The following is a 24,848-nucleotide window of genomic DNA, read 5'->3' on the forward strand; positions in this document are numbered from 1 at the left end:
ATACAACGAATCAAGATTTTCAAACACTTCTTTGGCTGTAATTGTGTCATTTACAAATCCAATATACGAATCAGATAAATACTCAACTAGAATGTTCTTCGCCATTCGATTGTTGCTCACCCAGTCCTCATTTTGAACCTCAGGAATTTCGTTGTCAATAACATCAATCACATTTAATTCACTGAGCAACGATCGCATTCGAAATTTCCATATACTATATTTTTCACCATCGAAAGGCCTAATGTTCCGTTTTTGTTTAAACTTGTCCATTGTTAACGGTTACCAATTTTTTTACTATGACACTTTCACTTTACACTGATTTTAATATTTACACTTTTACAACGACCATACTATTACTTTTAAAATGCTGGACACATAACCTTTTGTTATTTAAGGGCCGTGGAATAAAAGATTATATGCGGATTAGATAATTATATTGATTTATCTTTTGTAAAACACTGGGAAGCAAGTATAGGTCCGTTCAAGTTCAAAGAGAGGGTATACGAGAATTACCAGAGTAAAAATAAATTAACTCAGTGTTGCTACATTTCAATGTATAACTCGATATCGATTACATTTGATTATAATTATTATTATGATTGATTTTTGTTTAAGTATAAACATTATTAAATAAAACCAACAGGATCATCCCGGTACAGAAATCAAATGGTACAGAAATCGAATTCCTTCACCGTACTGTATGTGCCGGCAGTTAGGGGTTAATTTTGTCTGCGACCTGTATTTATACGCGTAGATTATTGAACGTGTGTGTCTGTGTGTGTGACTAACCGAGAGACACGTTGGCGACAGGGCAGCGACTGCTCGGAGGGCGCGGCGCCCGAGCCCGCGCCGCGGCCCGACCCCAGGGACCCGCAGGTGAGCGCCGACCACAGACAATCCAATCTCTAGACATAGCATAGTCGCGCTACCCCCTCTGCCACACATAGGGTAGCGTTACTCCATCTTCGAGTCAATCCCGTGCCGTGATTGGTCCGTGTCTTTGAACGGACCAATCACGGCACGGGATTCGCTCACCTCGTCCCCCCGCACCCCCGTATTTTTGGCAGCATCGGTTTCATGAAAGAATTGGCCTAAGCTCAGTCTAGAGGTTGGATTGTCAGTGGCGCCGACACGGTGCACGGTGGGAATCACACGCTTAGGGTAACATTCCATTTCTGACCGCGGCTGCACTACTGGTACTGAACGCGTCGCCGTTACTGTCAATTTCCATAGTAAAATGAACAGTAGTGCAGCTGCGGTTGGAAATGGACTGTCACCTTTAGATCACCATTCTTCCATCATCTTCAGTTTACCGAGTTGCTCGCCATATTTGCAAACGGTTATATAATTTTCTCTATGCTTATTTCGTTGGTATTCGGTAAATCCTGGTCACGGCACCAATTTGTAACTACACCTCAGGTTGGGGCTCACGATTTGGTTGTTTTATTTCCTACTTGTGTGATTTAACGGCTAACATCTTACGTCGCTATCTTTGTTGTAGTGGTATTAGTTCCGCACCATAAACTTCGTTGTAAAGTCGTGCACCATTTTAAGGCACCTGCATATGAAGGATAGCACTATGTTTAATTAATTTATACATATTCTGCAAGTGTCGATTTGACAAATAGGTAATGAAGGTTAAGGGCCGTTTTATAAACACTAGATATTTTATTTGGCGTAGCAAAATACAAAGGAGGAATTAAGTTAAAATTCCAAAAAGCTAACGTACGTCTGTGTCGTAGTGTCCGCTGTCCCCCACGCGGCGTGCGCCGGCGCAGCGCGCGTCGCCCGACGACGAGCGCCTCACCCACCCCGCCGGCGCCGGCGCCGCCATGACGCGCTCGCACTACGACGTGAGTTCACACTACTCTGTTTACACTGTAGACTGCAGGTGCAACGCTTAGGCTAGGTTCACACGGCAACGTCCTGCACGTTTTTCCACGTATGCGATTTTAAACGTACAAACAGTCGGGTGTTCACACGGTAGATTTTCATGCGTTTAAAAACCATTTTCACGCCGAATAGCGACAGTTTTTACGCAGTTGTCACAGTGGGCAGACGTCTGAGATGGATCCACGCTTCATCGTACTTTTATATTGGTATCGATGGCGACAAAGGTTTCGCCGCCGATAAAACAGAAGGTTTTGGGTACATAACTTCCTTCCAAGCCGCTCGAGTTGCGACATGATTATTATAAAGATCAGTAGTTTTATCCCACAAAACGAGCTTTTGTTCGATTAAATTAATTAATAATTGATTGTTTATCGAAGATTCTTCAATCATTTTGAAATAATCTTGAAATTGCAAACAAAATACGTGCGTTCCCGCCAAAAGTTGCTCTAGTACTATAGACGCTTGTTCGGTTGCTATTCGATAAAAAACGTAAAACATCGTGCCGTGTGAATGAAACAGAACTATACTACTCGCCACTGCAAACCGAATACGTTAAAGTTCATTCGATTTGCTTGACAAGTCCGGTGAGTATCCGTTTAAACGTATAAAGAATGTACGTTTTTTTGCAATACAAACGCCGTGTGAATGGTTCTATGCACAAAGTATGTGCCACTATTTATCCGTTAAGACGTATACTGCAAAAAAACGTGCAGGACAATGCCGTGTGAACGAAGCCTTAGGGCCTGTTGTGTTGTGTCAACCACTATTGACGGACTATTTCATCATGGGCAATTATGTACTTTAAGATTGTTACTCGTATATGTTTATTGTTTACCCAGGTATTAGCTGATGTCTTATAAGTGTTGCTATGTATTTTTCATATCACCATATGATGTCACAGTAAATGTTATATTGACGTGTAAAAGAGCCCTTGACGCCTCCTTGCAGAATAAATTTATGAATTTTGAATTCAAGCGGCAGTGAATTATGAAACTTTCCATACAATAATAACATTTAGCGAACGTTTTAACAGTGACAGACCCTTTAGTGGTTTGAGTTCATTGAATATATGACATTGATAAGACCGTTAGTTATGGTTGATACAACTGGCCCTATTGCGAGCTAGAGCTAACTCCGTGTCTTGTTAAGTTCCGTTAACCGTTAACCTAGTCGGAAATCACGGGTTAAGATTCGAAATTAGCCCTAACTCACAACATTAGCGACACTGCCGTGGTTGAGCCAGTATTGCTATTTTTGTAAGTAAGATAAGATAACATTAAAATCACACCACCACAGTATTTTGAGTATTTTTCGATTGAGCTCTTATTCCACGTTCTCATTTCCATTAAATTGGCTGTAGTTTGACGTCAAAGTAAACTATAAAATATGTGCTTTGTAAATTTTCCACGCCGTAAACAGTCGTTGGTTATTCTGCCGAGCAAATTATGTATTTACGTTAATAAACTAGTAAATAAGCTTTTTAAATCTTTAAGGATTCATTTAACGTAATCAAATTTAGATTGTATATAATTCATAATTATATAATCAGATCGACACAAGTATACAAAAAACTACACTGTATATGAATGAACCTTTGAAGTTTTCATAGGCTGTGGAGTGTGGAGTCAGAATTTGATTCTATAACTTATACTTTTGGGTTAGTAAATGACAATGGATTTATTCGAAGAACGCCACAGTCTACGTCTTGTGCAGTATATACTTCGTTTTTTTTAGCATTAGAAAAAAGGTAAACAATCTTGATGTGTCTTTTAATTGAAAAACGCTTTTTAAAAATCAGTAACTATTACTTACGAAAGCAGAAGAATATAAATGATCGTATTAGATTCATAATTGTTACATATTTGCCGTGACTTATTTTTAAAACGTGTTTTTCAATTAAAAGACACATCAAGATTGTTTACCTTTTTTCTAATGCTAAAAAAAACGAAGTATAGTAATATAGCCGTACTGTACCACTCGAGTTAGACGATCGGTGAGACTATCGCGCGGTTACTTTTTAGGTCTAGTCGAAGGTAACTTATTTAGCATACTAAAAATCGCACCCACCGTAATACCATCTCACCGACCGCCTAAGTTGAGTGGTAGAGTCACAAAAACAGAAGTATGTATTTAATTTAGTAGTAGTAGGTAGTTAGTAGTGTTGGTAGGTAGTGGTAGAGGTACAGGCGGCGTGTTGTTGCAGACGCTCGGGGCGCGCGAGCGGGAGCGCTCGGCGCCGCTGCGGCACTCCGTGTCCGCGCAGAGCGTCAAGGTGAACGATGCCAACATGTAACTATGCGCGGCCGATCGCCACCAACCACACTTTTCCGATAAGGGGGGAATTTAATGGGACACTGATGCTAGCTAGTAGCTACCCTATCCCATGATGCTAAGCAAAAAACCGGCCAAGTGCGAGTCGGACCATAAAAACGCCAAAAAAGTCACGTTTGTTGTATGGGAGCCCCCTTAAATATTTATTATATTCTGTTTTTTAGTATTTGTTGTTATACCGGCAACAAAAATACATCATCTGTGAAAATTTCAACTGTCTAGCTATCACGGTTCATGAGATACGGCCTGGTGACAGACGGACGGACGGACAGCGAAGTCTTAGTAATAGGGTCCCGTTTTCACCCTTCGGGTACGGAACCCTAAAAAGTACTTACTTTGGAGACATTCCGTGACTTTTTAATTGCTACATTGCACCACATCTGAGGCCCTCCCGCGAGAAGAAAATGGAAATTTCGTTATCTGCCTCTATCGTTCGAATATGCAAGAGAGATAGGCAAATAATGAAATTTCGATTTTCATGTTTTGCGGTAAGCCCTCAGCTACATTTTATGAGGAAAAGTAGGGTCAAACAGATTACTGTGTTATCGTCTTTCCTGTAGACATACACAAGAGTTAAGGGCTATAAAGGTTAATTTTCTTATTTAACCCTTATCCACGTGAAAAGGTCCTCCTTTTATTTACTTAGAGAACTATGATAAAATCATTACTTACATGCCCACAAGCTGTTAACTATTGCCCACAGGAGAGAAAACTAGTGTGTTAGCGCTAACTGTACATTTTTCTCTCCTGTGGGCAATAGTTAACAGCTTGTGGGAGTTGTGGGCATGTAAGTAATGATTTTATCTAGTTCTCTAAATAAAAGGAGGACCTTTTCACGTGGATAAGGGTTAAATAAGAAAATTAACCTTTATAGCCCTTAACTCTTGTGTATGTCTACAGGAAAGACGATAACACAGTAATCTGTTTGACCCGTATGCTTTAGTCTGTCCGAGCCGAAGAGATCAATATGTCTTGGATCTCCTATACACACACTATTGATTGACAAAGTTCACATACTTTACAAGTTTACATTCTTTTGTAACATTAATATACAATACGTTTATATCTTGATAGCAAGATTTAATAAATTGATATACATATGTGTATCATTAATAGTAAGTGTATTCATTGCATATCACACGCACACTAGCAAGCTTTACTACTCATTAACATATGACATTGCGCACACATCGCAACATTCACATTTTCACAACATAATTTTTCTGTACTGTAGAAATTGTACAATGTACCTATAAGTCTTTCGAACAAAACATTTGGTTATCGTGTTTTTGCAACAGACATTTGTTTGATGTTATGATACCTATTAGCATCGCCCTATACAAATAAAGGACAATATTAATTCATTTCTTATAAATAATTTTACCAAATCGATTTGAAGTCATATGTTTTTGCTTCTTTTCACCTCGGTAATGGGCGTTTTTTTTTTGTTGTCCCCTACACTTTTATTTCAAATTTGGGATTTTTTATGTTATTTCTACTCAGAATCACGAGCTCTTTCTATCCTAATAGGAAAAAAAAAGTGTCCCAAAATTTCCATACATTTTTCGATCTTTCCATTTCGCGACCGCCATACAAAGTCTATGAGAAATGGTGACGGAATGGAAATAAAAACCTTAGGACACATTTTTTCTCCTATTAGGATAGAAAGAGCTCGTGATTCTGAGTAGAAATAACATAAAAAATCCCAAATTTGAAAAAAAAAGTGTAGGAAACAACAAAAAAAAACGCCCTTCGGGTGAATTCTGCCTAAAACTGTTTTCTCAGACAGACTACACTACAGTTATCAAATTAGTAATAATTAGTATGTATATTATAAGTATCCGTTGCAGGAGTACGCGTACGCGATGAACGGCGACTGCAGGCTCGGTGTGACGTCACCGCACGAGCAGTACTGCGAGCGAGGCGACAACAGGTACATCTTACATTATACATTACATTATACAGTACTGCGAGCGAGGCGACAACAGGTACATCTTACATTATACATTACATTATACAGTACTGCGAGCGAGGCGACAACAGGTACATCTTACATTATACATTACATTATACAGTACTGCGAGCGAGGCGACAACAGGTACATCTTACATTATACATTACATTATACAGTACTGCGAGCGAGGCGACAACAGGTACATCTTACATTATACATTACATTATACAGTACTGCGAGCGAGGCGACAACAGGTACATCTTACATTATACATTACATTATACAGTACTGCGAGCGAGGCGACAACAGGTACATCTTACATTACATACAATACACCCTGTTTATATTAACATATACGTCTAGCAAACTTTCAATTGGGATGCGATGACACCAAATGGTGTACTGGTACTGGTCTCCCGCGATACAGGCCTGGCCTAGTGCGGGTCCCCCTGCAATTGCCATGTATTACGTTAGTTTGATTTGGTAGTTGTAGTTGTATTTAATAATTGTTGATGTATTATTATTTTGCTTGTATGTAAATTCAATGTTGACGTGTAAAAGTGCCCTTGTGGCCTATTTGCTGAATAAATGTTGAAGAAGTTGAAGAAGAAGTTGTAACCGATACGATTGACATCTGTTTTTAATTTAAGCGATTTCTGTTTTATTTTTAAAATGTGCAGTTTTTTTTATCATGTGACCAGCGGTCTATTCACGGCAATGCGATTTTATAAATTCACAATAGCATCTAAACTGTCATCTGTCAAAATGTGGCTTCCGTTCCTCAATCCACCAACGGAGCGACAGCTGACGTCCACCAGGTTTAATTGCACAACGCCTTTAACCACTTTACGAATTATCGCCCTGGATGCTAGTTATACGGTATACGTCTTCAAAAATTAAAGATGCTCCCTTAATTTTCAGATCAGAATACACGCCCAGCACCGTAGGCCGAGGCGACTGGGAGCGCGAGCGAGACAGGGAGCCCCCTCGCGAGCGAGACGCACATAGCGCCGGGTTTCCCTCCGCCGTCATGGGAGAACATCGCGGTTTCACCCGCCGCCCCGTCACAAGGGTAATTGTCAATTTTGTCTCTCTCGCACGCGTAGCACAGCGAGCGAGACAGAGAACCCCCACGAAGTACTCCCCGTATCAAACTTGTTTTGTAAAAGTGTGATTTATAAAGCCCCCCCGCCGCTGCCGACGCCGTACAGATATATCTATTTAATTCAAATGTTAGGCACCACTTTTCTTAGCATTTACACCCCTTTTTACTAACTTTCTACATTCTTTGGCCATTGGTGGACCTTATATTTTAGTAACAAGGTTTATGTTTCGTACATGGATGGTGACCGTTTGTTTGGTGTGGACAGAACTCGAACCTGCTGTCGGCCGTGCTGTGCCTGGTGAAGGAGCTTGACTACCCCTCGCTGGAGGTCGCCGAGATGGCCGTCAGGTAACTATAGCTGGTCAAGCAAATCTGTCAATAAAAAAAGGCGCGAAATTCAAACTTTCTATGGGACGATATCCCTTCGCATTCGCACCTACATTTTTCAAATTTGCCGCCTTTTTCTGACAATTATTATTATTAATTCTTTATTTCAGATAATAATGTATCCATAGAATTGTTAGTTTGGCTTATGACTACGTTAATTACCTACTACTACATTAAATAACTATTTAATTACTATTATATTGACCCAAAATTTCAAGAAGGTGCAATCCACCCTCTCTGCTATGACCCTAAGTATACTATTGTGACCGCCCCGCACCCGATACAACAGAGACGCTATTCGTTGACGCCGGATGGCATAGAAGTCATCAGTTCGTTCCAACATCCCTGAAGCGCTGCAGTAACGGGGCAGTCCCAACAGCATCCTGAAGGCGTCGTTATATTGGATTCGGAGGGCGTTGTATGCCTTTTGAGCAGGGATGTTGCGAACATCCGCATCCGCATCCGCAACCGCGGAAATTCCGCATTATTTTCAACATCCGCATCCGCATCCGCATAAAATAGATACGGATTTAATGCGGATGCGGATGTGGAACTGTTCGGTACAGGAACGTCTTAGCATCGGCGGAAGTGCTAGACTGCTAGGTAATTTAGTAATTAGCCAAAAAAACCTATTAGAAATTAGCAGTCAAGCGTGAGTGGGACTTATTGTACGGAGCCCTTGGAACGCGAGTCCGACTCGCACTTGGCCGGTTTTTTTAAATAAAAATTACTAAAATGTAATATTTGACGTTTTTTATGTACCTATCTTGACATCCGCATCCGCGGATGTGAGCCTTTAAAAATCCGCATCCGCATCCGCATCCGCGGATGTCAAAAAATCGGCATCCGCAACATCCCTGCTTTTGAGTATAGTTGACCCATAGACTGCTCGTGTAAAATACTTGACAGTACGCCTTGAAAAGGGTAATTTTGACTTGTTTCGAACAGCGAGCAAATCTACGGGCCAACATGTTACTCCGCACCGCCAACGCCCTCCTTTCCCTTTCAATGTCGAGGTCATCTTTCAAATTTTCACACAGGATGTGTCCCAAGTATTTAAATTGTGTAACTCTTTCCAGTGATTTACCATTCAGTTGTATTTTATGGTACACATTGGGATTCATCCTGTGTGACCTGAAAACCATATATTCAATATCTGCTTGACCAAGTATAGCTAGCTATTTTAGTAGCTACTGATCGGAATTTTAATCTAAATGCTTTTTCATTGTTTCTAGTTATTACTAGATCGGATTTGTAATCTAGTGCCGTTTGCACCAAATAAAATTAACGAAACGAATAACACCGACGAGTAACCCAATCAGCTTCGTGCTGAAACTGAAAACACTTTCGTCGGTCGGTCGTTAAATTTGTAACTGAAACTTAATCGAAACATTGATCGAGGGGAGGTTGTTACAATTTGGTGCCGTGACCAGGATTTTTCACTTTTTTATCGATTTGTTCGACACAGCTGATTAATTTTGCTAGCTCGGATTGGTTACATTTTTCTGTTAAAGTTCATATCTGTATCTTACGACGTATATCATTGCCTAAGGTTGCGGCGTGAAATTTTGAACCGTTTATACAATAGTTACATTTCATGTTTGCGTAGCTATGCTGTTATTTAATTATGGAAGGTATTTAATTTTTTTTACTCGAGTACTCTTCATTGACTTCCCAGACGAGTGCAAAACCACATGGCGAATAAAAACAACCCTTTGTATTTAAAATAGTCTCCAGGTATTTGTCGGTCATCGCGAATCCCCTTACAGTCCGCTGGTGAACCCCTAGAACTCGCGTATCATATTTTGAGAACCCCTAAAGAGTAGAAGTCAAACAAATGTAGTTTTGTGGAGCTTTGTCCTTAACAAAAAAGTTGTAACTTTTGTGTAATAAATAACTAAAATAAAATAAAAAAATAGAAGGATCATTTTCTCTTGATTTTAGTTCCAACCGTCAACCGTTTGATAAGAATCACACATGACTAGTATTGTGCACGTTTCAGATGCCGCATGGACGAGCTGGCCAACGGTCAGTGACCCGCCCCGCCCGACGCCGCACACGCACACGCCGCCGCCTCGGTCGAGTACGCGGTCTAGTCACAGTGATCACCGTTACCGAGGGCTAGTAGTCCCGGATATATCGAAGCGGCCGAGGTGCTCAAAAATATCTGTACGTGCACTTTAACGTCTTGACAATAGAGGCTTAGTTAAGTTATTGTGAACATCGCAGCCGCTCCAGTACATCTGATACAGTAAGGTCCCCAACTTAAGTACCCACGTCGTCATACTAGCTGTGTTAGATGCGGAGACCTAAGTTAGGGCGTTCACTGTACGTACACACTAAACTCGCTTTCTATGCCCCAGACACTTCAAGTTCATACGTACGTACCATCGCCATGCATACTGTTATCTGTACATTGGTGGACCTTATTAAAAAAAAAAAAAAGCTTTTACTTCGGACAATATATCCATATTACAATTACAAACAAACAATAACGGTACACACAAAGATTAACACAATAAATTAAATAAATCATTCCTAAATAAATTAAACTAGATATATTAAATTAAACTGGGCATGTAATGTTATGCCTTTTGCAATAAAGCCCACCGATGTACAGTAAAAGGAGTGTTGATGTTGTTTAAATAATTGAACTGAAGCACAGCAATGTCGTCATATTCACGAATATTTGAGACTACATTAACAAATGATCACTTTGAGAATCAATAAAATCTGGGATTTAGAAACGGACTGTAGGCCGCGCTAGCAGCCCCTGTGACCTGTGACTAGCGGCCAGACTAGTCCCTCATAAACAACACCATAGAGAAATATAGTAAGACAAGAGTGCTCACTCCATACATCAGTTAGACTATTAATTTCAGTGTCTACATCTAGCATTGAGTAGCGGAACTATAAGTACTACTACTTGACAATAGATTTAGCACCGACCGGAAAGTCTTATCTCAACAGCATAAGACTTTCCGGTCGGTGCTACATCTATTGTCAAGTAGCAGTACTGATAGTTCCGCTACTCGATGCTAGATGCTAATAGTCTTTTTGGTACTAAAACTGATGTATGGAGTGAGCAATCTATGTATTTTTTTCTCTATGACAACACGGAGACTACAAAGTGCAGTGGTGAATAAAGTGCAGACAAGACTGCTATTACTGTCGGCGTGAAGTAGGTTGTGATCTACAATATCAACATATGTCTTTTAAACTAAACTAACAACAAAATTGATGTATAGTGGTAAATAAAACAATGGAATTACATTAAAGAATCACAAACCAAAATGTGAGAACCAACATAGATTGCCCGACCGAAGTCTCGGTTTACATAAACATCAAGTTTTAATTCGACCGAAGGTTCGGTTTCAACCAAAAATTTATAAAGCTTTTGGCCACGTCGAAACTGTATTTTCGGTAAAGTGTGACCGAAGCTAAGGTTTCGGTTTCGGCAGGTTTGTGCAAAGAAATCAGGTGGCCGAAATTACTTATATAGCAAAACCGAACCTTCGGTTTTAGCAAAAAATCCGGTTTCGGTCGGACACTACCGCAAATACATCTGAATTTCAGGTCTGAATGTCTATGGCTTTGCGGGGACAGCGTTGGTGCCTAAAATTACCTGCACAAATGATGTTTTACTGAGAATTAAGTGAAATACAACTAATGCAGGTAATTTTAGTCTGACTGTACTTACGTTTTGACAAGATGTCACGTCACGACATGCTGGATAATACTGGATATGTTCCCCATATCAGAAACAAAACTAGCGCAAATAACGTGAATGGAAGTATCCATATAAGTATGTGAGTGCGTCAAAACATTCCTACCATCATGGTATCTAGTGTTGGTTTGGTACCTAGTCGAGTCCTTTGAAGTCTTCATGTAAATTCATACTCGTGGGTTAAAGTTAAAGTACACCGTATAAAAACGCTTATTTTATTGAAGTAAAAACTTCTTTAGCGGTGCTGTGCACTTTTTGTGATGGGGAAAAATGTATAACTCGCGAGGGCGTAAGACGTAAGATGTCATCGAGTTAATTTTCACTTCTGTCGGCACTCCCGGAGTGCAACCCGTTGTTTTTTTTTTACCGCTACTGCTCAAACCCACAAAATTGATGACAGTCATTATTCGTAAGTCAGAGTGCTTTTGAGTTGAGAAAAAACTACTCGGAATAATACTTTAAACTAGTCGAATTCTACAAAAAGACTTGAGTTACGAATATTAGTACCATCGTGGACTATAACTGCTCAATCGTAGACCTTATTGTGAAGAGATAAGATCTACCAACTGTCAGTTAATTGTAAAGTTATAAAAATAAAATCTCTGTTAGTCTAGTATAGGTATTATACAAGTTGATATATGAAACATAAAGATGCCCACAAGGAATAACTTCATTTCTCTAGTTGACGCTTATTTGCGCTAGTTTTATTTTTAATTTACCTGAGGTAATAATGTAAAAAGTTAATAATGTATGTATATACATTATAAATAATGAAGTTCAAATTTCGTTTTTTCTATGCAATAAATAATTGCATACGCTCTTTTTAAAATTGGCTCGTAATTTGTACCTTGTAATCTAAATTCCTACATTTCGCGGTAACAATACTAACAATATGAAATATGTATTATATTGCTTTTAAAAAGTTTCCTTATGATGTCCATGAATTGTAAGTAAAGGTACACAAATCACAAGTAATCACAACTAACAACTCGTTAAGTTTTACGACGAAAAACGTGGTCAGAGAGTACTTTCTTCTTTATAGTTTGATTTGTTTAGTTTTGTTGTTAATTTAATACAGTAACCATAATAGCAGTAGACTACGCGCTAAAAGTATTGGAATAATTTATTAACATGCACAATTTCAATTTATTATATTATAATTTTAGTAATCAATTTTTATTATGTAATGGACGGCGTATGATTAATACCAAATAAAAATCTAGGTATCTATCTATTTAGTACCATTTTCTAACAGCATGTTAGGAAAAGAGATATGGCGATATATATGTAAAACAGTTAAATTATACTAGGGTGGCAGACTTTACTTTTGGCGCATAGTTTTATCCGTTACTATTAGTGCTACTATTGCAAAGACAGTCAGTAACATTAACAAAATGGACAGTAACCTATAATAATGTTACTCTTCGAAGGCCGCAAAACTATGTGACAAGCTTTTACGGCTCTATTTTACGGCCTTCGGGTGACAGTGACAGGACGGCAAAGATACGTTTACATTTTCGCCTTATTACAAAGGAGTGAGGTGCAAACGTGTACACATATCTTTTGAGTCGACTGTACTTGCCCATCTTAAGCCCCGTCTCCATATCGCGCGGCAAACCATCGAACATTGGCTCGTGCGGCAGCCGCGCGCAATGGATACCGGGCGCATCGAGTTGGCTCGCGCGGCAGCCCGGTGTCCATTGCGCGCGGCTGCCGCGCGAGCCAATGTTCGATGGTTTGCCGCGCGATATGGAGACGGGGCTTTAGACAAACAAAATGTTACCTGTTGATTTGAATTTTTATATGCGTGTTGTTACGCCTTGTATAGCATGATGAGTTGTTTTCTAATGTATATAATAGTTTACATAGGATTTATTTTAATGTTTTTTATTATTTTATGATTCATCAACACCGATGTAATGTAACATAGTGGGTGGGTGGGTTACCCATTATACAAAATTGTTATTCCTACGACAAAAATGTGTAAAACCTGGTTTTTATATTTCAAATACCTACTGAAAAGTAAAATGGCCAATCAACCTAGTAGAATAAAAATGTGTGCAGATCATTTTGGCTAGCCCTAAGCTGATGCTGACTGCACAAGACTTGCCAGACCAGACCTGTGCCCGGGTTGACATGAAATTACTTTGGTAGGCCAGTGGCGCCCGTGTACAATATACAAATACCCACATTTTTTGTTTTATTTCTCCTTTACCCAACATGACCCATCAACCTTTACCTTTATACCAGGGATGTTGCGAATATCCGCATCCGCAACCGCGGAACTTCCGCATTATTTTCAACATCCGCATCTGCATCCGCATCCGCATAAAATCGATGCGGATTTAATGCGGATGTGGAACAGGTCGGTACAGGAACGTCTTAGCACCGGCGTAAGTGCTAGACTGCTAGGTAATTTAGTCATTAGCCAAAAATACCTATTAGAAAAGTCAGGCGTGAGTGGAACTTAATGTACGGACCCTTGGAACGCGAGTCCGACTCGCACTTGGCCGGTTTTTGAAATAAAAATTACTAAAATGTAATATTTGACGTTTTTTATGTACCTATCTTGACGAGCCTTTAAAAATCCGCATCCGCGGATGTCAAAACATCGGCATCCGCAACATCCCACCTTTATACCATGGTATAATAATATACTCCGCCTGGTACTCTCTTCCGAGATTCGCGAATGACCTAACTGACACAGGCCTACGTCATCATGCTGTTTACAGGTTCTCAAACTTTAAAATGTGGGAGAATTTTAACCAACGGTGAAAATTTATTTTAACGGCATTAATTTTAAGTTATTCATGTAGAAATATAGTAAAATAAAACAAATCTATACTGCCCTTTTCACTCCTACTCTCACAGTTCCGAATAGAACAGCCAACCATTTTCGTAACAAAACATAATTACCAAGCTTTCGACGTGAAAAGTTTGGAAAACACTGCGACTGCTGACACTGAGCGAGAAGGAAATAACAATTAACACGCGTATGTTAAATTTTTACGGTGAGTGAATCGACTTTCAGCATTATTAACCTTTTGGACGCCAATGACCGATTTAATATACGCACCGCAGGTCCAACGCCAAAGACGGATTAATCGGTCATAGACCACAGAGCAACATAGACCTAGGTGCATAATGCATAAAGTTCAATTTCAGTTTTGACACTCCGGTGACGTGGCGTCTGAGTGACAGCTTTTGTGTTTGACACGGCGTCGAAAAGGTTAACACACTACACGTAGCGTAGCGCTTTTAGAGGGTGTTTTACTAAATCGGTCGTTTAACAAATGGGTTCTAAGTTAGGTAAATTTGAGCACCATAACGATAACGCCAAGACATGACTGGGTGCCTAGCCAAGGTGCCAATCGTTTGCGCTACGACAACGCTATCTGTCTCTCTATCGCTCTACTGTGTAGGAGTTATAGAGAGACAGAAAGCGTTTCGTTTGATTGGGACTGTTCTTAACACGGCAAATTACCTATTAAATAAAAGTTTGTGAAAAGTCGAATTTAACTAAATCTAGCCGCTAGACGGCGCTACGGCCATGCACATAGCCAATGCAAATTGTAATTACGACGGACTCGGTAAATTAGGCCTGGCACACACTTGTTTATGGAAGTTAGTATCTATGGAATGCAAATTGATGATTAAATTGTGTACGTGTGGACGCTAGATGAGATTGGCGCCTATTATTTTCCTGATCAAATCGGTCGATTTGCCCAGCTCGTCTAGACTCTACTTAACACTCACGTCACTAAAAACTATGGCAACACTGATAGTCGCCCGCCCGCCATCTTTCTTTTCGCTTCTGTCATTTCCGTGATCCTCGCGATTATTATAGGTTATTGCGTGTTTTCCAGAATAAATATACATTAAACCATACGAAAATTGTTCTAAACAGTGTTAAATTGTGCATTTCAGATAATCAAAATGCAGAACGACGCCGGTGAATTCGTTGACCTGTACTGCCCCAGGAAATGGTTAGTGTCATTGTTAGGTTATACTGTACTGTTAACTTAGCATGTATTTGTGTATTTTTCCTCTACAGGAGCTGTAAAAATGCGTTAAATATATATTTTAAACAGTGTTGTGAAGTGTTTTGTTGTTGTTTTCAGCTCCGCGAGCAACCGCCTGATCCACGCGAAGGACCACGCGTCCGTGCAGCTGGTGATCGCGGACGTGGACCCCGCGTCGGGGCGCGCCGCCGAGGGCTCCAAGATGTACGTGGTGTGCGGCGCCATCCGCCGCATGGGCGAGAGCGACGACTGCATCGTGAGGCTCACCAAGAAGGACGGTATTCTCACCAAGTGAGTTTCTCAAATTATATACGAACGCTAGTTTTCTAGAGATCCAAATTAGCTAAAGTTGCGTTATTTGGAATAACCCTAAGTTATTATGTTGTGCTGAGATAAATAACAGTATCAAAACGTTTGCATTTGACTAAATGAACCCAGCGGTACTTTATCAGCAACAAAATATGACAAATGAATGTTCTTTTTATTCTGTTATCCTCTATCAAGATCTAAGTTCGATGAATGTATAAGATCATGCACCTGGCCTTCCTCGCAGTCCTTCCCAAACACAGAATGTTCCACTCTGTTAACCTTTTGCACGCCAATGACCGATATATCCGCACCGTAGGTTCAACGCCAAAGACCGATTAATCGGTCACAGATCACAGAGCAACATAGACCTACGTGCATATGCATAAAGTTCAATTTAAGTTTTGACATTTCAATGATGTGGCGTCTGAGTGACAACTTTTGTGTTTGACACGGCGTCGAAAAGGTAAAATAATGTAGTCTTAACATTGATATAGTATAAAGAACTGGATACCCAATCAGCCGCCAAAAATGGCCCCACAAAAGTGATGTCAAAACAGATCATGCATTACTTTTTCGTTTAGTCTTGTTTGAAACGCTCAAATGTGAAGTTGTCAACAATTACGAAATGTGCCGTTAAAATATGTAAAAATAACAATGATAAAACAAGGAAAAAGGATGGAATGTATTTCTTTCGGTTAGTTCTTTGGATAGCATTACATAATTTATGTAATCTGGTGGTAATTTTATGGTTTTGAATAAATTAATTTGTTAGTACCAAAGAAGGGATGTCAAGGAACAAAATTCTATTGAGTCGATGTGAGGTCAATATTTTTTTATATTTTTATATGGAATTCATAAGAAATAATATTATGTTTAAATTGAAGATTTCCAAGAAAACCTATGCGTGCAAAGTGGACTGCTATTTAATTATAGCAAGAGATAGGGGTGATGCAGTTTTAAACAAGGCAAAACGGCACTTGTGTGTTTGGCCCATTTCCCTGTTTCCGACATATACACCACCAATAAGGGCTTATATCGACTAACTGTAAATGCTAAACCTGTCGGAACACAGTGACAACCACAGGATTTTTTTTTATAAAGTATAGGTAGACTTTATAAAAAAAATCCAATCAGTATCTAAATGTCCCCGTGCACCCGTGCTATGAGTAAATGTAGATCTTAAATACACAGTTATTTAATAAGTAGAATTTATTTCAAGGAAATTAGTATTTAAAGACGTATACTTACGAATTAAAAATTTTATTTGTTTGAATTTGGACCACGAATTAATTTTATTTGAGCTCCCGATTAAATTAAATTTGTTTTATTTATTACTTCAATTTTAATATTTTCCTGTACAGTAATACATATTAAAGTGTACCAAAGTGACTCCATTCGTTCATTATTCTCGTTTGACGTTGTTTGACGTAAATACGTTACGTTTAGTGCCATCGGACTAAATTTTTTAACAGTGTTGGTACTTATGTTTGCAAATTTGACACTTAATGCTTACGACATTAAGCTCTTTTCTGTACGAAACATTTATCTTGACTCAAAATTTACGTAAGCGTTTTTATCATCAATGCAAATGGTGCGAAACGTCATTGGGATCCACATTTCTTGACGTTTTTGTTCTGCTTTGTGTGTCTATTTCTTTTATATTAAGTCAGTGAGTCTTAACATACAAACAGCATATACATCACAATTAATAAAGTACACACAAAACGTGTATAATTCCACTAATATTTTGTGAACATTTAATTTTATCATATGATAGCAGCCTGTGGGCTGATAGTGCCCAAGCAAAGAGTTTTATACCTCTGGTGCATAGGATTAGTATCTAATAGTGTTTTACCAATAGACCGTAGTTCTGTAGTAAGCGAACAACTTTTTATTTTTGTCAAAGTGACATACACCCTAACTCAGTGGCTTTGGTCGCTTTCTGCATTGATAAAAAAATTGAGTTGGTTGTTTTCTGCATAACTACAGTCAATACGTGTTCAATGTTGTCTTATCAGACATTTTTGATGAACTAAGATTTTGACTCTAATTTGTCTTTTCTGTTTCTGAAACAGTGGTTTATATTTAGTGCTCAAACTTGGCAATGTATTTAAAATACATTCTTTAGGAGTTCTTGGCATCCTTAGTTTTCATACAAAAACTGAACCATCACTCTTGCATTTTGGAGGAATAGAGGCAGATAAAAACATTCAATTTGACAAGCTTTCATTTAGTAGTTTCCCACTTCCCGGTTTCCGATGAATCTGAAAATTTGCATGTGTGTAAGTGGGATGACAATGCTGCATTATGGTACCATCGAGCTGATCTGATGATGGAGTCAGGAGGTGGCCATAGGAACTGTGTGATAAAACAATGCAACCTATTGATGAGTAATAGCTGCCTGTGGAAAGAAAAGTACATTCAGCGATAAAAGCTTGTACCTAAAATGATATTTTTGACAAAAACTTATTTCTGAAAGGCAGGCCCCCTCAGTTTCTAAATAAATAACGATGATATAGGGTGATATCATAGGTATCAAACTCAAATTACTGTTTGTTTGTTTCAGGAACTACTGATGCAGTTAGTTGTGTAAGAATAAATTTATAAAAAATAAAAAAGTATAAAATTTGAATAGTAGTTTGTTTTCATTCACCAATACGTAATGGGAATCTTCAAGTCCAAATGGTGATTAAAGGCTTTGTCACACAGGCGCGTTTTCCGGGCGGGGCGTGAGCGCGGCGCGCTGCTTTTACATATAAAACGCTCACGCCCCGCCCGGAATACGCGCCTGTGTGACGAAGCCTTAAAATGAGCGATCGGCGTTTTGTACAAAGTTTTTGTGCAACACTGATCTATATGTCAATGCATTACAGGTAGAGTCTGTTCGGAAAGAGAAGACTCGTGGAATGTATTGGGCCCTATACATTCCACGAATCTTCTCTTTCCACACAGACTAGCGGTAGGAACGAAAAGCTGTGACACTATTCAACAGTACGGTTTATTGACTTGTAGGACATATATTGCGGTTTATTGACTTGAGATTCATTTTGGAACGTTAGCAGCGGCGGGGGCCGGCCGATGGGCGGCGCCTGCAAATAAACAATAGCAATATGAAGCACAACACCTATACATAACCTATTACGCGAAAACGCAGGCGCTATACTACGCTGTCATACTTAACCTTTTGGACGCCAATGACTTATATATCCACACCGTAGGTTCAACGCCAAAGACCGATTAATCGGTCACAGACCACAGAGCAACATGGACCTACGTGCATATGCATAAAGTTCAATTTCAGTTTTGACACTTCGTTGATGACGTGGCGTCAGCGTGACACATGCTTTTGTTTGACACGGCGTCGAAAAGGTTAAAGGAATTGTACACGCTCCTCCCGGACAGTCTATTCGCTAAAGTCTATTTTTTAATTCGGTAGACTGAAATGACAGTTAATAGTATGAAATGACATTTCATGTTCATACTATTAACTGTCATTTCAGTCTACCGAATTAAAAAATAGACTTTAGGTGCACGACGGGTGCTGCCCTGATTCTGTGGGCTTTTCTGCGTTAAATCTTATAAAGTAAAATTAGTTAAAACGGGTGCCACCTCAAACAGCCCTCAGCCTCAGCTTAATATGTAACCCTTTCTCAACATACATTAATAAATTTCATTTCAACCCTACTTGGTGGTAACTAGTGGGAATAGCCCAAAATGAACAGATGCCCCCTAATCAGATAGATATACTATCCAACGATGCCGTGCGTCGGGCGGCGCACCAGGTTCGTCTTGACGCCCTCCCACATCTAGTGTAAGGCCTGAGTGGACGCTCGCTCGGCGACGCGTGCAGCGTGGCTGTGGGCTCACGCGTGACGCGAGCAGCGTGCACTAAGGCCGCTCCTATACGTTTGCATTTGTTTAACATGCACGCCGCACGCCCCGCCCCGCTGCACGCACAACATGAGCGCCCACTCAGGCCTTACACTAAACGTACGGTTGACAGGTAGGGCCGGTACTCATACTCACCGACAACGCCCTGCCGGCACGCGGGCGGCTGGCCGGGCGCCGGGCGGCACACGACTGTCTTCTTGCAGGCGGCCGCCGCCAGCGCCAGCCACAGCAGGTACGCCAGCCGCGCCAGGAGCCATGCGAGCTAAGGAAACATAACCATATTTTAACACACAACTATTTGGAATATCGCTCGCAGACGTATCTGCTTGTTAAAAAACCGGCCGAGTGCGAGTCGGACTCGCGCACGGAGGGTTCCGCACCATCAACAAAAAATAGAGCAAAACAAGCAAAAAAAAAAAACGGTCACCCATCCAAGTACTGACCCCGCCCGACGTTGCTTAACTTCGGTCAAAAATCACGTTTGTTGTATGGGAGCCCCGGCAACAGAAATACGAGGGGCGTTCAATAAAAAGTGAGAATGAGTATGTTATATACAACTTTTATTAAATGTTATTTTATTTTTCGACATAGTCACCTTTTAGCATAATACACTTAGTATATCTTTTTTCTAAACTTATAATTCCATTTCTAAAAAAGGTTTCATCTTGAGTACTTAAAAAATCTTGTACTGCAGCGACTACCGCGTCGTCGTCTTCAAATTTCTTGCCTCTTAGGTATTCCTTAAATCTCGGAAATAGGTAGAAATCACTAGGGGCGAGGTCTGGTGAATACGGAGGATGCTTAAGGATATCGAACCCAGCATCACGTATTGCAGCCATTGCAACGGCGGACTTGTGTGCCGGTGCATTGTCCTGATGGAACAACATAATTTTCGAGAGTTTACCTCGCCGTTTTTCACGGATCTCATTGCGCAATGTTGCTATTTGTTTGGCATATAAAGAGCCCGTAATAGTGGCTCCATGCTCGAGATACTCAATCATTACGACCCCTTTACCATCCCAAAAAACAGAGCCCATTACCTTACCGGCAGATGGGCCCACCTTGAATTTCTTCGGAGTTGGAGATGATGGCCTTTTCCATGTCATAGACTGCAGTTTCGTTTCAGGGTCGTAATGATGGAGCCATGTTTCGTCCATTGTTATAAATCGCGTCAAAAAAAGTTCCCGATCTTGCTGTATCAGGTCCAAAGCTTCTTAACAAATCTCGACTCTAGTTTGTTTTTGCGTGTCAGTAAGCATTCTGGGTACCCAACGCGCTGATACCTTTTTCATACCCAAGCGTTCATGTAAAATATTATGCACGCTCCCCGTTGAAATCTTTACATTTTCAGCAATAAAACGAACCGTGACAGGACGATCCGCCAAAACTAAGTTTTCGACTTTTTTCACAATTTCTTCAGTTACTGCTGTAGTAGGGCGTCCGGAGCGGGGGTCATCCATGGTCGATGTTCTTCCACGTCTAAATTCGGCGCACCAACGTGCGACTGTCGAATACGGAGGAGCATTAGACCTTAAAGTGTCCCGTAAATCTAAATTGACTTGGTACATAGAAAAAATTTTCAAACACAAGTATTTGATAACGGCGCGCAGTTCAATTTTCTCCATTTTCGCTAACGTACTCAATAGCATCGCAAAGAAATCGCCGTATTTTATTTTTAAACAAAAAACAGTTAGTTTTTTTTTCATGGCAATCAGCTAGGTAGATTAGCTTTACCGGCCAGTATTTACTTTCCTAATATTTAAAGAGTTTGCATCTCATTCTCATTATATATTGAACGCCCCTCGTATATCATCTGTGAAAATTTCAACTGTCTAGCTATCACGGTTCGTGAGATACAGCCTGGTGACAGACGGACGGACGGACAGCGGAGTCTTAGTAATAGGATCCCGTTTTTACCCTTTGGGTACGGAACCCTAAAAATTGACACAACTATTAGTCCAATAGTAGGTACCTACAATTAATGTCTGAGAGAAAAACTTAAATCAACCAATAATTTACAATAAAGGTACCTAATTAACACGTTCACTGTTACACACAACCTTACGGCCTTTTAATACTTGCCGTGACCCATATGTGAGGCACGAGACAGTGAACGTGTTAATAATGATGAATAATTGTTATTTTACTTTTAATCCGTAAAGGGAATGCTCGAATGCAACGGCTGTGTTACTGCGCGAATTTACCGCAGTAAACTTGTAGTAGTAGTAGTAGTATAACACTTTGTTTATACAGTCACACGCTCCATGATTGTTAAGCCATTTAGGGCCCTAGCTAAATTGGTTGTTCCATACTTGCGCTATGGAATGTCTAATTTAGCTAGAACCCTAAATGGCGTGTGGTGACTGATGTACCTAAAAGAAACATAAAACCCATAAACACCAGTAGGTACAGTCGGCCAAAAATCTGGTCTACCACCCTACGGTTGAGGTTCGTTTGAACGTCATGACTGTCATGAGACAACAAGGTCGATTTAATATTATGTCAGTGACAATTGTCAACGTTAGCGATCGTTATATTAGATCTCGCAGAAACTTGTCAAAACTGGTAGACCACTTTCTTGGCCCACTAGGCTTGCAGCCCGGGCAGTGGGGACGCACCATGATGGTAAGTGGTGGGAGGGTGTGGTGATGGTGACTTACCATCAGGTTAGGGTGTCGGACAGGTCACCAGTACTTGGGCTTGCAGCCGCCGGGGCAGCGCGGAGGGCGACACGGCTTCTTGCGGCAGCCGTAGGCTTGGCTGATAATCTGCAGCCAAAGAAACACTGTATTTGTAAGAGGTAAACCGTATAGCACAGCCACAATATTCGTTTTCATAAGGTTTCCGAGACGTCGGTGCTACTCGACGGATATACGAGACACCAAAATTGCCCTTTCCAACCGGATTGATTACAGTTACCTAAATGTCAATTTTAACAGGTGTTAAAGTTAAATCAAAAATTTTCGGTTGTAAAGGTTTAACTTAAAGTTGACGATGTTGCACTCCTATAGGCAGTGGCGGATTACCTTATTAAGTTATTACTACCTTATTGCCGGATTACTGCCTTAACGAACTCATTGACATATCTAAGGCCTAGTCCGCCACTGCATAAGTATAGGTAGGTATCGCAATTTAAGTTGAGGTAAATGAACGGGCGTGCGTGATGGCCTCATCTTACAGTGCGATACCTATACGCAGCCGCGGCGGCACTCGGCACGGCAGCAGGGGCTGTAGCCCCAGGCCTGGCTCACTATTTGCGAACAACCAGGCCAAATCGCAGCAGCACAGGTAGTCGCCATCAAATAGTTATCTATACTTAACATTATTTCGTGTGCACCTTCAATTCATCACACAAATAGTATTTCACCTTAAATCTAAGTTCGTAAATAATGGACAAACTTCGAACGACTTCTAAGCTTGGTTCTGAAATTGGATTTATATAAGTATTAGGTTTAAGATATAGTTTTCGAAATAATACAACAGGGATCGATTGTATTACAGACAGCTAACCTTCCGTGGAAATCCTTTCAAAATAGCTTGTCTGCAAGTAAATATAAATAAAATAATAAATAGGCCTTCGGATAAAATGTCTATGACTCAAAGAATATGAATATATTATTGATAGACTAATTTATATAAGTAGGTACCTATATCTGTGTTTAATTAAGCTTCTGGCCATACTTCACAGTACCGTTTCATTTTTTAAGAACTCTACATTAGGTATCTATTACTTATATCCTCAAGTCGCCTGTGACGTAAAAAATATCTCATTCCATTCTAATTATTATCTTTATTTTGACAAATCAAAGTTGCAAATGGTCTTGGAAACTTTTGATGTCTCAGCGGCTACTTTATACTATATCAATGGCTAGAGGATATAGGTACGCCAGAGTTTTTTACTCACGACTTTACACACATATACGAATGCGAATAAAACTTACTTCGAAGAATAGGAAGAGTAGCCACCAGAGCAGGAGCTCCGACCGATTCATCTTGCTGCCGTGTTACGTGTCCTGGTTCATTGTTCGGTTTTTATTTACGGTGAAAATTTGGAAGATTCAGCCCGCGGGCGTGATGGCCGAGATTCTTTTGTTATTATGTCATTTCTGAAGATACTTCAAAGAAAGGTTGAATTTCTTGACGGCGATCAGTGGCCAGTAATAACAGAGAATGGCAAAAAGTTTTTAAATGGTCTGCTTACCCCGGCTACACACGTTAACTATAATAAATCGTAGCGATTAATCTGTGCAGTCCGATTTGCCGACGCAGTTTTATCTACCGTGTGTATGTTAAAACTGCGCATATCGGACTGCACAGATTAATCGCTACGATTTATAGTTACGTGTGTAGCCGGCATTATAAACATGTTTAGCTGCTTTATATATATATATATATATATTTAATTCAGATAACAAATTCCATACATTACAAATTAAATTAAACTAAAACTATTTCTTAAATAACTAAATTAGCTTGCTTTGCTTTATGCTTTTATAAGTGTTGTTTGATAAAAAATAAGTAATATACCTAACTTAAAGCGGTGTACCTACTACGCTTACCGCTGAAGACTTCACGAATGGTAATTCACTAAAAAGCCAAACCTTCAGCTTTTATTTCTTATATTTTCTCAATTAGGTACCTATGTGAATGCCAAGGAAACGCGATAGAGTTCCAGAGTCTGCAACGATTTTGGTAGCACACGCAGTGCAAGTGTTATTTTAGATGTCAAACTTCTATGAAATATACGTCATAATTTCATAGTTAATAGCTTAGGGTAGCTTATTTTTTATTCAATCTGCTTTTACAAACATCGACCCCCCTTTTCACCCCCTTAAAGGATGACTTCTGGGATAAAAACTACCCTATGTCCTTCCCCGGGACTCAAACTATCTCTATACCAAATTTCAACAAAATCGGTTCAGCGGCTTAAGCGTGAAGAGGTTACAGACAGACAGACAGACACACTTTCGCATTTATAATATTAGTATGGATCTATGTTGGTCGGAACTGTTTGGTCAAACCTAGTGCTAAACCTTCACACTGACATTATGTCATTATACTTTACTCTTAGGTTCTGACCGTGGTTCTGACAGAACGAAATTTGACAATCTGACATCGGTGACAGTCTGCCAGCCCCGAGCAGCATGCGGCGCCCCAGGCCTCCCAGCTCTTCACACGGCTCTTAATTTAACACAACAATGTAAGTACTAGTGGCTCTGTGAACTCGCG

General features: G+C 40.0%; 3 protein-coding genes across 6 annotated transcripts in view; 2 read left to right on the forward strand and 1 right to left on the reverse strand.

The window, feature by feature from the left end:
• LOC134658982 (centrosomal protein of 72 kDa) overlaps positions 1 to 9,743 on the forward strand; it is a 49,819-nt gene extending 40,076 nt beyond the window's left edge. Inside the window, exons 8-14 of the mRNA XM_063514587.1 lie at positions 811 to 876; positions 1,743 to 1,853; positions 4,097 to 4,165; positions 6,075 to 6,157; positions 7,100 to 7,250; positions 7,549 to 7,631; positions 9,673 to 9,743. Of these exons, the coding sequence (XP_063370657.1) occupies positions 811 to 876; positions 1,743 to 1,853; positions 4,097 to 4,165; positions 6,075 to 6,157; positions 7,100 to 7,250; positions 7,549 to 7,631; positions 9,673 to 9,706 (597 nt within the window). The 3' untranslated portion in view covers positions 9,707 to 9,743. The remainder of the gene's footprint in view (positions 1 to 810; positions 877 to 1,742; positions 1,854 to 4,096; positions 4,166 to 6,074; positions 6,158 to 7,099; positions 7,251 to 7,548; positions 7,632 to 9,672) is intronic.
• The window catches only part of LOC134659166 (small ribosomal subunit protein eS21), a 50,802-nt gene extending 32,456 nt beyond the window's left edge, over positions 1 to 18,346 (forward strand). Inside the window, exons 1-4 of one of the 3 annotated variants that reach the window (XM_063514797.1) lie at positions 15,187 to 15,244; positions 15,325 to 15,383; positions 15,519 to 15,710; positions 18,295 to 18,346. In XM_063514797.1, the coding sequence (XP_063370867.1) occupies positions 15,334 to 15,383; positions 15,519 to 15,710; positions 18,295 to 18,304 (252 nt within the window). In that variant the 5' untranslated portion in view covers positions 15,187 to 15,244; positions 15,325 to 15,333 and the 3' untranslated portion in view covers positions 18,305 to 18,346. Of the gene's footprint in view, positions 1 to 15,186; positions 15,245 to 15,322; positions 15,384 to 15,518; positions 15,715 to 18,294 lie in introns of those variants that run through there. The other 2 variants (XM_063514795.1, XM_063514798.1) reach the window with 2 other exon arrangements.
• Positions 1 to 24,848, reverse strand: part of LOC134659138 (protein ERGIC-53) — a 250,244-nt gene that overhangs the window by 161,796 nt on the left and 63,600 nt on the right. The gene's annotated exons all lie outside the window — the stretch shown is intronic.

Source organism: Cydia amplana, chromosome 24 (assembly GCF_948474715.1).
Source record: "Cydia amplana chromosome 24, ilCydAmpl1.1, whole genome shotgun sequence".
NCBI classification, from domain to species: domain Eukaryota; kingdom Metazoa; phylum Arthropoda; class Insecta; order Lepidoptera; family Tortricidae; genus Cydia; species Cydia amplana.